Raw genomic sequence first — 14,316 nt, 5'->3', positions numbered from 1 at the left:
CTATAGTTGTTGTCATTACTTTATAGTAAATTCTATAAATGACAGCTGTAGATCTAGAATTTTCAGCAAAATCCATATTTTTGGTTTTAACAGTTAAAATCAAAGTGTCTAAAATATTTGAATCAAATAATCTATCTGCTATTGTTATTCTTGGAACTCCATTTTTAGCATTGCTTTATCCTTTTTCAGTGGACACTCACGGTATCAAAACTAGATTATTAGGAAAAGAAATTTGTTTTAAATTCATTTTCTTTGAGCAAGAAAAAGACATAAATGTTTTAAAGAAAAATTACGTTTTTAATGATCTTATTAGTCAAAAGAAAAAATAAATTGCTTTTTTAAATAAAGAAATCTTATCTTTAAAGATTAAAGAAGAGTTAGACCTTGATGTGACAAAAGCCAAAATAAAAGATATTGAGAATCTCTTTACTAAAGACTTATGTGCACCTGTCCCAAATGCTTTTTGGAATAGGAAAAAACATGTGATTTCTTTACCTTATGTTAAAGATTTTTCTGAAAATGACATACCAACAAAATCACATGCTATACACATGAACACGAAACTTGAAAATCATTGTAGGAAAGAAATAGATGAATTATTACAAAAGGGGTTAATTCGTAATTCTAGTTCTCCTTGGAGCTGCTCTGCTTTTTATGTTTACAATGCAGCAGAAAGAGAACGGGGTGTACCTAGACTTGTCATAAATTATAAACCTTTAAATAAAGTCTTAGAATGGATTAGATATCATTTACCTAACAAAAGAGATTTGTTGAAAAAATTTTATGATTCAAAAATTTATTCCAAGTTTGACATGAAATCTGGTTTTTGGCAAATTCAAATTAATGAAAAAGATCGTTACAAAACTGGTTTTAATGTCTCTTTTGGTCATTATGAATGGAATGTCATGCCATTTGGATTAAAAAATGCACCATCTGAATTCCAAAGAATTATGAATGAAATTTTTCATGATCATCAATCATTTACCATTGTTTACATTGATGATGTGTTAGTCTTTTCAAATTCATTAGCACAATATTTTTCTCATTTGCATAAGTTTTACAATATAATTAAGCAAAATGGTTTAGTTATTTCTGCACCTAAAATAAAACTATGCTAAACAAAAATAAGATTTCTTGGACATGAAATTTTTGAAAACAATGTTTCACCTATTTCAAGAGTTTTGGAATTTACTTCCAAATTTCCTGATGAAATTAAGGACAAAAATCAACTTCAAAGATTTTTGGGATGCCTTAATTATGTATCTGATTTTTTTAAGGATATTAGAATCCTCTGTAAACCTTTGTTCAATCGCCTTAGAAAAAATCCAAAACCCTGGACACAAGAACACACCCGTGTCATACAAACCATTAAACAAAAAATTCATCATTTACCCTGTCTGTCCATTCCACATCCAAATGCCTTTCTCATAGTAGAAACAGATGCCTCTGATTTAGGTTTTGGGGGTATACTCAAACAGAGGTTACATGGTCAAAATACAGAGTCTTTGGTTAGATTTCACTCTGGAGCATGGAATGAAACCGAATCCAAATACTCTACTATTAAAAAAGAGCTTTTATCAATTATTTTGTGTATTACAAAATTTGAAGATGATTTAGTTGGAAAATATTTTTTACTACGTATTGACTGTAGTGCTGCAAAAAATATTTTAGAAAAAGATGTTAAAAATTTTGTTTCAAAACAAGTTTTTGCCAGATGGCAAGCACTTTTAGGAATATTTGATTTTGATATTGAATATATTAAAGGTTTTTTAAATTCTTTACCTGATTTTTTAACAAGAGAATTTTTGCAGGGAAATAAAACAAGCTAATTCTTATGGGCACTCCCATTAAGAAAAAATTATCTCCAGCCGAATTTGCGGCTAAAAAGTCTGGACAATCTTGGTTGGTCTCTACCAACAGATTTGAAATTCTTGACAAAACTCCTTCTACCCCACCAAAACCATCCAACTTTTTACAAGCTGTTACAAAACCCGATACTTCTAGAACCGAACCACCCAAATACTTCACAAAACCCCAACACCAAATTGTTACTATTCTTGAAAGTGAAATTTTCAATGGAAATTTAGAAAATCCCTATTACCAACAACTATTTCAACATATTTTCCCCTCTGGACAATTTTTTATTCCTGAAAGCTCTCACAAACTGAAATTTTTTTACGAACTCATCCTTTTAGACATTCACTCAATAGAAATTGAACATTCCTTTGGCAAAGATATTCCCGAGAAAATCTCCTATTCAAAATGTAGAATTTTGAAAGTCCTTACCCTAACCGACTGGAACCAAAATCCCTACACTGCCAAAAAATTTTCTGTTTCCTTTACACCTCCTTGTTTCAATTATTTCGATTATAAAAAAGCCTGGTATTATACCTTTTACCTTCGAAATTGGAACCACTCCTAGTTCTTTATGTTTCACAAAATCAATTCAAAAACCTTTCTCAATTGGTTTTCCGATTGATGGATATATTTTGGACTTTGCCCAGAAATCCTACATACTAAAATTATGGAAGGATTTACCATTTTCAAAGAAAAATTACCTATTCTTAAACATGACAAGTTGATCATTTTTTCCGAAACCTTTAACCTACCTTGGATATTTTCTTGGCAATTCAAGCTAAAACCCTTTAAACCTTTACCAAATGTAAATTCTATTGCCGGTTTAGTTCGAGAATATAGTGTCAAATGGTGGACAAATTGCAAAGACATTCAGGCCAATAAAGAAACAGTTCTAAAACATTTTGCTGGAAAAAATCCTATGATATCTGGAACAAGTCAATCTATGGGACAATTTAATTTTTTGTCAGACAAAAGCAAGATTTTAGCAAAATTATCTGGAAATACAACAAAAAAAGAATTCAAAGCAGCTCTGGAACAAGCTTTGTCACAAGTCTCTGGAGACAGTGACAATGAAGACTCTGGAAGCATTAGTGGACCTAACTTTACTCCTCAAAATGAAGATGATTGCTATGGACTCGACAACTATAACATTCTTTTTGACTAAATGGACAAGAATCTTTCCTTTTCACAAAGACGGACAAAATAAGAAGATAAGCAAGAATCTTTTCTTTTGAAAAATGAACAAAGCTAAAAAATAAAACAAGTTGATAAGAATGGACAAGTGACAGACAAGAATGAACAAGTGAACAACCGAGAATCTTTTTGACAAAATAGAAGAAGACAAAAGAAGTCAATAAGAATGGACAAGTGGCAGACAAAGTGGCAGACATCTATTTTTCTTTTTTTGACAAATTAGTTCAATTATTGTCTTTTACAATAATGTAACGGACTCAAATGTGTTTGAAGTCCGAATAGTATCTTTTCTCTTATTATAAATAGATGTACATTAGTAGAAGGAGGGCAACTCTTGAACGCTTGAACTATCTTTCCTACTATCTCTCTCTGTAAAATTTTCGCTCTTCAATAAAAGTTTAAATTATTTACTTACTTCTTCTCTTTCTCTTCTTCTATTATTAATTATTTCTCTATTATTTCGATCCTGCTCCGCATATTATTACATTTATTTATTTATTATTAACTAATTATTTTCTTTACTAATAATAATATTAAAAATAATAGTATTTTAATATTATATTAATATAATTAATTCCTAATGAAAAAATATTGAAAAATTTTACAAAATATATTTTAGATTATATTTACGATATAATACCGATTAATAAGTTAGTTTACGATGACTTTTAATAACATCAATCGTATTTGTAGTAATAATCTTATATAAAATTAATACATTGATTAATAATTCTTTTAAAATTTTAGAGTATTGTATTAATAAAATTCTAAATTATTTCTAAGAATAATATTTTAAGATATTATTATTATTAATTTTTGGAATAAATAATCATTAAATGTTAACTATATATTATAAATTTATTTTATATTACCATTTATAATAAAATAATAGGAATAGGATAGATAAATGATTATTGTATTTTAAATTTTATAAATAAATATATATCGATAATGTAAGAAAAATTGGATTTCTTATATTATTCATATTTTTTTGACACGTCTTTTTAAATTATTGCATTCATTATTATTTTACAAGGTTAAATTATATTATCCATATTTTTTTGACACGTCAAATAAATTAACAATTGACTAAATTATTATTATTATTATTTTTTTTTAAATTATATTATCCATATTTTTCTATAAAATATTATTTACTTTAAAGGATTCCGAGTCTGGTTCAGAAGTGATTTTTGATAAATTTTGTGAATATGAATTTTAAAGATCCAATATTCGATTGGTTAGAGAAAATGAGACATTAAATAAAAAGGTTTTTGGGGGTTAAAAGAGTAGTTGGTTATTGGATGAAGAAGAAATGAAAGAATGTTGAATGTGAAGTAAAATCATTGTTCAAACTTTAAATTTTATGATTTTTAAATTTTGTTAAAATTAATATTTATTAAAGTAAAATAATAACTAAATATAATTTTTTTTAATATATTGATTTATAATTTTTAATTTATATAAAAAATTTAAATTATAAAATCATCAATAATTGTGATTTAGTATAAGTAAATTGCTAGTTTATATATAGCTTTTTGTTTTAATAAAGACTCCAAGGCTGGCTTCCGGTAATTCAGTTGAAATTAAAATATTTAAATAAATTTATTTAATTTAAAGAAATAAATAGAAGAAAGTGTATTGATAAATTTGAAATAATATAAAAAATAATAGTACTTATCTAAAAAATTAATTTTAATAACAGCAATAAAATGGTATTCGTTAAGCCCCCTATTTAAAATAGATAAATAGACGCAGGTGTATTAGCACTTAATTAGTCTGTTTTATTAAGTTTGAGGACTTGAGTGACAAGAACAAATGAAGAGTAGACAATAGAACAGCAAAATTTTAAAATTCTATTTTCTTTTTAAATGCATCCTTCCTTACAAAAGCAATCGGGTATTAGAGACCCGACTTCCATTTGAAGCTACAACCGCCACTTCCTCTCCTTAGCAGGGTTTTACCACTATCATTCCCAAAAACCCTAATTTTAATTCTAGTTCTATTCCATTTCCTTCTCATTTTAATTTCGCAAGACCCTAATCATTACCCAGAACCAAAAGAAACCTCTGATCCTTTCTCATCTCACAATTAAACACATTATGCAACTCTAGAAGCATCACGCCTAAGAAAAAGAAAACTTCACTAGTTTCCACAATGACCAAAGTTTACGGCACCGGCGCATACGATTTCAAGCGCCATAGGGTAGCCGAGTACCCGGTCGAGTCACAAGCCCTATCCAGTGATAACAAACCCGGTTCAACTCTTCCAAACTCAATAACCCTATCGGAGATCCAACGCGACCGATTAACGAAGATTGCAGCCGCCAATTGGCTAAAGACAGGTGGCAGCGGCACAGAGTCTGAAGGGTTTGATCCTGATGTGGTTAAGCAGATATATGAAACGGAATTGAAAGTGAAAGAAGGACGAAAGCCAGTGCCTTTACAGAGAGTAATGATTTTGGAAGTTAGCCAGTATTTGGAGAATTATCTGTGGCCTAATTTTGATCCTGAAACGGCGTCATTTGAGCATGTTATGTCCATGATTCTCATGATCAATGAAAAGGTAATTTTTCGAAAAAGAATTGAACTTCTTGGTGATGATGATGATGATGATGATGATTTTATTGTTATAAAATAATCGAGCTTTATGGATTTGTTTGTGATATGCAGTTTCGAGAGAATGTTGCAGCTTGGTTATGCTTTTATGATAGGAAAGATGTTTTCAGAGGATTTTTGGAGAGGGTTCTTAAACTCAAGGAGGTTTGTGTTCTTCTTTCTTTTTATTGTTGTTATATTTGTTATAATAAAGTGAATGTCAATAATGCTAGGCTCACATGCTTCATTTCAAACATAATTCTCTAGGATACTGGCATGCAATTTTTTTGAAAATGCAGTGTTGAGTTCGATATATAATAATAATAATATAAGGTTTAGTTGCTTTCTATGGTTCTGGAAAAGTATCTTTCAGTATCTTTTAATATATCAATTCTGCTGTGATTTATATGTATTTCAACTTAGTATTGTAGTTCGACTGATCGTGTTCTTACCTTGTTTTTAGGGGAGAGAGTTGAGTATAGCGGAGAAGATAAATTACCTAGTGTTTATGATTAATGCCTTTCAGGTACGTTGTCATTACCATTTGTTCTTTTATTAGATGCATCTCTTCTAGATTCATATGAACAAACATGATATTTAGAATTTAAATTGAGGGTTAACCCCCTTGTTGATAAACATTTATGTGAAAATGCCTTTGAACAAGTAGACATGTTTGATCATCACGTTCTATAAATGCCCATTTTCAGATATTGCTGGCTTCTTTTTGGGCAGGATGACAATATTTCTAGCTATAATTTGTGGTCTTCTTATTTGGCTTCTCATCTTTTCTTATCTGAAAACAAATGTCACAGAGTTTGGAAGATGAAATTGTGAGCGAGACAGTCCTGAAGTTAGGAGGTTTACAGTCATGGCACAGTTTGTCATATGGTCGATTTCAGGTAAGGGTATAAAAGTTTTGTTTGTCAATCTTAAGTATTATTTTATGCTCTTATGATTTATGGTTTGCTTATTTCATTTGCAGATGGAGCTTTGTCTTAACCCAGATTTGGTTAAGAAATGGAAAAGGATGATCAAGAAGGAAGCTAAGGAGGCGATGAAACGAGGAGAGCCTTTTGACCCTTTAACTGCTCTTGAAGTGAAATTCTTGAGAAATCTTGTTGAAGAGTTTCTTGATGTAATTTTTTATCTCAGAACTATGAAAAAGTTGCAGTATGTCCTCTTACTTGTTTTGCAGCTTATGTATTTATGGTTTCCTTCAGGTGCTCGATTTCCAGGTTTTTCCCCACAGAAATTCGGTTGATGGAGATGATGGATTACATGTTGGTTTTGATGAAGTTGACGATGCTGCAATCCTGTACTGTGAGAGGTTCATGGAATTTCTTATTGATCTGTTGAGCCAACTGCCAACTAGGAGGTATATTCCATCGCATCCCTTCTCCTCATTCTTCCCTTCCCTTCAATTCGCTGTTATTTTATGGTATTCCATTTTGCTTTTAACTCGATTCAACTAAGCCTTGATATCAAGCTCATAGGGGATTAGGCATATGGATCCTTTTCCTCCATTCCAGCCAATTACTCTACCCCATTTTGCTCTTATTCTTATAGTGGTTTGTACGTCTTGTAAAGTTTATGAATCTGAATTTTCCTAATTTAGATAATTTGAGCTCATTCTAATGTTTATGAATCTGGCATTTATATTCAATTCTTGCTAAAGGTAGAAGATAATTCCTTTCATCTTGGTATCTGATGCTATATTTTCAATTTTATTAATCCTATAGCCTCCTTTTTTTCAGGTACCTAAGGCCTCTTGTGGCTGATGTAGCTGTTGTTGCAAAATGCCATTTAAGTGCTCTTTACAGACATGAAAAGGGGAAGCTATTTGCGCAATTGGTTGATTTACTGCAGTTTTATGAAAGATTTGAGATTAATGATCATGTGGGAACACAATTGACTGATGATGAGGTCCTCCAGTCTCACTATGATCGTTTTCAAGCTTTCCAGCTTCTTGCATTTAAGACGATGCCCAAGGTTTGTTTGAATACTCTGTCTGGGGCAAAAGAATACGAGCTCTTATAATTCTTGATTTGCAAGTTCTTAAGCAATACTTATGTCATTCTTATATATATATATTCTGGTTTCCTCCTTCCCCATAATGCTTGTAGTTGCGAGAACTTGCATTGTCTAATATTGGTGCAATTAACAAGCGAGCTGATCTGTCCAAGAAATTGTCTGTGCTATCTCCAGAAGAGTTAAAGGACTTGGTTTGTTGCAAGGTATGTAGAGATTAATAGTTCTTTCTTCTTATCGGTTTCCTGAATGAAATTTAAATTTTTACACTTGTATTAATATATCTGCTCCAAACCAGTCTTGTCATTCTTTTGGATGTTGCACATTGTTTGATATGATTTTTCTGGATCTATACATCATTGTTTTGTTATCACCTTATTTTCCAGCTTGTTTAATTATTCTCAGTGGGAAAAGGCCTCATAATCACTTCACTATTCTACATTTCATTTGTTGCACTACTGTTCCGTGTTCAACAATGACTGCCAATTGTGAATAGGAAGATACCTAATAATCACTAATTGAATCAAACAGCCCTTTAATATAGATTTGGTAATGAAAATTAGAATTCCTAATAGGACTAAATCCTAAATTTACAAATAGGGAGTGACATGATGAATAATGACAAGAATGAGTTTTATATTAAAAACTAAAGCAACATAATTGGTAAAAGTTCTTTTCCTTGTTCTACCTCACTCTCTCTCTCTCTCTCTCTCTCTCTCTCTCTCTCTCTCTCTCACATACACACTCGCACACACACAGAGGACGTATTCCCAAACAAGGAGCACCAAGAAACACAGAAGCAAAGCAGAAGATAACAGCTTATTATATCTACCAAAGTCTAGAGAAAAGAAAAGATAAAAGCCTAGAAAATGGACGACAATCATTGAGGGAAAATATTATATTCAACTTTATCTGTCAGGCCTGTGCATCAATAGGCTGACGAATCCTCTCTTTATATACTCAACATAACAAAGCGTTACCTCATGTCGTGCTAGATTGCCAACCAACTCTTTCCCTGTACTGTTGTTTCTTAGGAGACTCTCAAGTTCAATTATAATTCTTAAGGTACCTCGAGCAATGCCAAACATAGAGAACAGGTCATCCATAGTTTCAAGCAGCTGGGCGGTGGCGTGTAGTTCAACCAACTAAAACCATTTTCTTTTCTCACCATATTCTCTATATGCCTGCCTTCTTGTTTACCTTTTCTCCAATATAGTCAAGTATGCCCACATTAGTTTTCACTTCTCACATGTGCATGTGCACATAAAATAAACATGAGAATGCTAACATGTCATAGACTTTCTAGTATTATAAACTATTGTGTTACTGAAACTTTTTCTTTTTTATTCAGCTCAAATTGGTTTCCGCAGAAGATCCTTGGTCTGAAAGAGTTGATTTTCTTATTGAAGTAATGGTCTCCTTCTTTGAAAAGCAGCAGTCTCAAAAGGAAGCTATCAATGCTCTACCACTTTATCCAAATGAGCAGATAATGTGGGATGAGAGCCTGGTACCAAGCATTAATTATTCCGGTGAAGGTTGTCTGGCACTTCCGAAACTCAATCTGCAATTTTTAACACTCCATGATTATCTTCTGAGAAACTTCAATCTCTTTCGGCTTGAATCAATGTATGAGATCCGTGAGGATATTCAGGAAGCTGTTCCGCACCTTCTTGCTTATGTTAATAATGAAGGAGAAACTGCGTTTCGTGGTTGGTCAAGAATGGCTGTGCCGATAAAACAATTTAAGGTCACTGAGGTCAAACAGCCAAATATTGGTGAAGTCAAACCATCATCTGTCACAGCAGAAGTTACTTTTAGCATTTCCAGTTATAAAGCACAAATAAGATCAGAGTGGAATGCCCTTAAGGAGCATGATGTTTTATTTCTACTCTCAATTCGTCCTTCATTTGAGCCTCTTAGTGCCGAGGAAGCAGGAAAGGCTACTGTACCTCAGAGGCTTGGTCTTCAGTACGTACGGGGATGTGAAATTATTGAGATTCGTGATGAGGAGGGAACACTCATGAATGATTTCACTGGAAGAATTAAACGGGACGAGTGGAAACCACCAAAAGGAGAACTGAGAACAGTGACTGTTGCTCTGGATACAGCACAGTACCATATGGACATAACTGGTATAGCAGAGAAAGGTGCAGAAGATGTTTATGGGACATTTAATGTGCTGATGAGGAGGAAACCTAAGGAAAATAACTTCAAAGCGATTTTGGAATCTATAAGAGATCTCATGAATGAATACTGTATTGTTCCTGATTGGTTGCACAACATATTTTTGGGCTATGGGAATCCTTCTGCAGCACAATGGATTAATATGCCTGATCTTCTTGAAACTGTAGATTTCAAGGATACATTCCTTGATGCTGATCATTTGAAGGAGAGTTTTCTAGATTACCAGGTCAGCAGTGTTTTTCTAGGGTTCTGATTACATATGTAGGCTTCTGGTAACATATATAAAATAAGACATGCATTACTTTCCTTACTATAAAAATATAGCCTTCATTTCTATTAACTGTCACTGTCATCTCTCTCTCTCTCTCTAATTGTTTGAATTACACATGGGTTAGTCTTCATTACCTTCAATAGTTTGAATTCTAAATAGCTGTGTTAATGTAAACTTAACATTTTTTCTACTTATTGTCAGGTTCGTTTCGTAAATCCAGATGGTACGGAATGCTTACATCCAAGGCCTCCCTTTCGAATTAGCCTTCCTAGGACGCTGAAAGGCAACACTCATGCACTTCCAGGGAATAAGAAAGTAGCTACTGATTCACTGAATGATGTCAACATGGAGGATGCCAATAGTGAGAAAGAAAAACTTATTGTTGAGGCATATATTCCTCCTGACCCAGGTCCATATCCCCAAGATCAGCCAAAACAGAACTCAGTCAAATTCACACCCACTCAGGTGAGTGGAAATTCCTTCAGCTGTCTGGGTCTTTTTATACTAAATTCTTTGTCTTCTGTAAATGATTTTGACCATCTGTGATTGTGCATATATTAGTGCTAAGTTTCATATTAAAGTTGCTGTGCTTCTTTGTACATTTTATTTTCTACCATCCACAATTTCCAACGTAATTGGAAGTTAAGTTTTTAATTTTTAATAAGTTAACATGCAGGAGAAATAATTCTCATGTAATGGAAGAGATGAAAAAGATGAATTTTTTTTATTCTTATGCATGAACTGTAATGTGGGATCTTGTTGAGACATGTATTTAGTGGCAAGGTTTATTGCATTAGTAGTTTAATTTTTCTGTGGAGAACTCAAATGTGTAGTATATATATATTCGGGATGTTACAAGTTTATGCAGTACTTCTCGTCTCTCAGTTTCTGTTTAATGAAATACCCATTTTAGCATTTCTCTACATCCAAGAACCGTAGGTGATGTTGCTACAATGTAACTTTTTTAAATTTGTGTGGTGCAGATTGGAGCAATCATATCTGGTATCCAGCCAGGACTAACCATGGTTGTTGGACCACCTGGTACGGGAAAGACTGATACGGCTGTGCAAGTCTTGAATGTTCTCTATCACAATTGTACTTCACAGAGAACACTAATAATAACCCATTCAAATCAGGCTTTAAATGACCTTTTTGAGAAGATAATGCAGGTATGAGATCTGAAAGCTGTATATTTAGAGATGAAGGCGATGATTATCACTTGGATTGTCATTTTTCTAACAAGGATGATTCTCTTTTTATTCTCCTCAATTTATATAAATTCCAAATGATCATTTGGGTCATGTACAGTGCTTTCTGATGCCTATCACTGTTTACTGTTTTAGAGAGATGTGCCTGCACGATATCTTCTTCGACTGGGTCAAGGTGAACAAGAACTGGCAACTGATCTCGACTTCAGCAGGCAAGGTCGTGTCAATGCAATGCTTGTTCGGCGGTTGGAATTGCTCGGCGAAGTGGAGAGGCTTGCAAGATCTCTCCAGCTTCCTGAAGATGTAGGTTATACTTGTGAAACTGCTGGGTACTTTTGGTTGCTTCATGTATACTCGCGCTGGGAACAATTTCTTGCTGCTTGTGCGGATAATGAAGATAAACCAACATTTGTTCAGGACCGTTTCCCTTTTAAGGAGTTCTTTTCGAACTCACCTAAGCCAGTTTTTACTGGTCAGTCATTTGAGAAAGACATGCGGGCAGCGAAGGGGTGCTTTCGTCACCTCAAGACTATGTTTCAAGAACTAGAAGAGTGTAGGGCATTTGAGTTGCTCAAATCAACTGCTGATCGAGCAAATTATCTCATGACCAAGCAAGCAAAGATAGTAGCAATGACTTGCACTCATGCAGCACTGAAAAGGAAGGACTTTCTTCAGTTAGGTTTCAAGTATGATAACTTGTTGATGGAAGAAAGTGCACAAATTTTGGAGATTGAAACTTTCATCCCAATGTTGCTACAGAGACAGGAAGATGGCTATGCGCGGCTAAAACGCTGTATACTGATTGGCGATCATCACCAGTTACCTCCTGTTGTGAAGAATATGGCTTTTCAGAAATACAGCCACATGGATCAGAGCTTGTTTACCAGGTTTGTTCGTCTGGGTATTCCTTATATTGAGCTGAATGCCCAAGGTAGAGCCAGGCCAAGCATAGCCAAACTTTATAATTGGAGGTACCGAGATTTGGGAGACCTTTCATATGTGAAGGATGGGGCCATCTTCCATAGAGCAAATTCTGGATTCTCATATGAATATCAGTTAGTGGATGTGCCTGACTACCATGGCAGAGGTGAGTCTGCCCCTTCTCCTTGGTTCTACCAGAATGAGGGAGAGGCTGAATATGTTGTTAGTGTCTATATCTATATGCGGTTATTAGGATATCCTGCAAACAAGATATCTATCTTGACAACTTACAACGGCCAGAAGCTTCTGATCCGCGATGTTATTAATAGACGATGTGTTCCGTATGACTTCATTGGTCCACCTAGTAAGGTAATGTTATTGATTGCCCATTCACTTTTCTTTATGGATCCGTATTTTTTTAATCATGGTAGTACAATAACCATGTTAATCTGCAGGTTGCAACAGTGGATAAGTTTCAAGGGCAGCAGAATGATTTTATTTTGCTTTCTCTTGTGCGTACTCGCTTTGTGGGTCACCTACGTGATGTTAGAAGATTGGTTGTTGCCATGTCTCGTGCCCGACTGGGGCTTTATGTGTTCTGCCGCCGTTCTCTTTTTGAACAATGCTATGAATTGCAACCTACATTTCAACTTTTGCTTCAGAGGCCTGACCACCTTGCACTGAATCTGAACGAGGTTTTGCCGTACACAGAACGTCCTGTGGAAGATATTGGACACCCTTATCTTGTTAGCAGTGTTGAGGAAATGGGCCAAATTGTGACTGATAAAATGAATCAAATGTATCAGGTATTATATTTTTCAGTATATATTATGTTTTTGTTTAGTTAGTTAATTCTTGAATTCACAATTATGAAGAATAATCTAAAAGAGCATGCCTAATGTTGTAACCTTAGCTGTAGCTTTATATTTTCTGTATTTCTTTTTCCTCCATTAAAAAACTTGTAATAGCTGTTATTGCAAGTTTTACTGGATTCTCAAGTGGCATTTGTTTTTTCTTTAAATTCCAGGCAAGGTTGAATTATCAGTTTGAGCAGATGGCTTATTCCTCCAATGTGGTTGCCCCTGCAAATGGTGCAGTGGATGAAAAACCGCTTGAAGGTGAATCAGAGGAAGCTAAAGAGAGCAAGTCAGAGGAAGCTAAAGAGATGGATGGTATTGAAATTGATCAAAATGGGGATTTGCCTTGTCAGGGCCAGCGAAATGGGGAAAAAGATACAGAAATCTGTCCAAATGATAAGAACAGCAAGCCGTCAGAAAGCACAAATGAGGAAACACGGATGCAGGAATAATTTAATCTGTTAGTGCCTGACAGGTGAATTGGTCAAGTGCAGAACCCTAATTGTGGAGACTTTTCTAACTTGTAAGCATTGCTGTGATCAGGTAGTAAAGGAGAACATTGGTAGACAAAAGTACAAAGAACTAGCTTTGCCGCAGCATCTTGTGGTGCAAGGGAGAGATACTTAAGTTAGGGCACATGTTTTCATATGTATAGTTCTGAATTTGTTGGTAGAGAAAAGGAAAAAGGAAAAGAAAAGATCTAGTATCAGTAGAGGAAGCGGGTGATGTTCAGATGAGCAAATTGCCTTGCCATACAGGAAAATTCTGTAATCTGGTAAATTTTGTTTAACAATTGTAGCTTGATGAGATATTCTGTATTAATTCCAACACGTTTCTTTTTCTTGGGACGGAGGATGGCATGTTACATAACATAATCAAAAGTGCTGGAAGTTTATCTTTAACGTTCCAAATGTCTCTAAACACAAAATGGGTAATTTCTGAGGTTAAGAATATCTATTTTAATTGTCAATCTGGCCAACGTTTCTAAAAAGATCCCAGGCAACATAATGTTCTGTTGATGCTAAACATGGTCTAAACAGTAATGCTATTGTTTGAACTCTTTAATAAAATTTTCTTGATTAGGAGTTTTGGCATCAAAAGTAGGAATAAATGTTTTGAATATAGTTGGGGTCTCAGCTTTTGGATTTCCAATCTAATTTATGATCATATATAATTACAAGCTACTTTGAATATCTTTC

General features: G+C 33.9%; 1 protein-coding gene across 1 annotated transcript; it reads left to right on the top strand.

The window, feature by feature from the left end:
* Positions 1 to 4,879: 4,879 nt before the first annotated feature.
* LOC8270914 (RNA helicase aquarius) lies at positions 4,880 to 13,965 on the top strand. The gene is made up of 14 exons (XM_015715267.3): positions 4,880 to 5,616; positions 5,724 to 5,813; positions 6,112 to 6,174; positions 6,461 to 6,547; positions 6,631 to 6,783; positions 6,869 to 7,023; positions 7,403 to 7,637; positions 7,772 to 7,882; positions 9,028 to 10,086; positions 10,333 to 10,596; positions 11,115 to 11,300; positions 11,475 to 12,629; positions 12,716 to 13,066; positions 13,288 to 13,965. Exons 1-14 carry the CDS (start codon positions 5,209 to 5,211, stop codon positions 13,567 to 13,569), a joined length of 4,599 nt encoding a protein of 1,532 aa, XP_015570753.2. The 5' UTR covers positions 4,880 to 5,208; the 3' UTR covers positions 13,570 to 13,965.
* The last annotated feature ends 351 nt before the right edge of the window (positions 13,966 to 14,316 follow it).

This window comes from Ricinus communis, chromosome 9 (assembly GCF_019578655.1).
Source record: "Ricinus communis isolate WT05 ecotype wild-type chromosome 9, ASM1957865v1, whole genome shotgun sequence".
Lineage (NCBI taxonomy): Eukaryota > Viridiplantae > Streptophyta > Magnoliopsida > Malpighiales > Euphorbiaceae > Ricinus > Ricinus communis.
The sequence above is the reverse complement of the archived record's forward strand: the minus strand, read 5'-3'. Positions and strand labels throughout refer to the sequence as shown.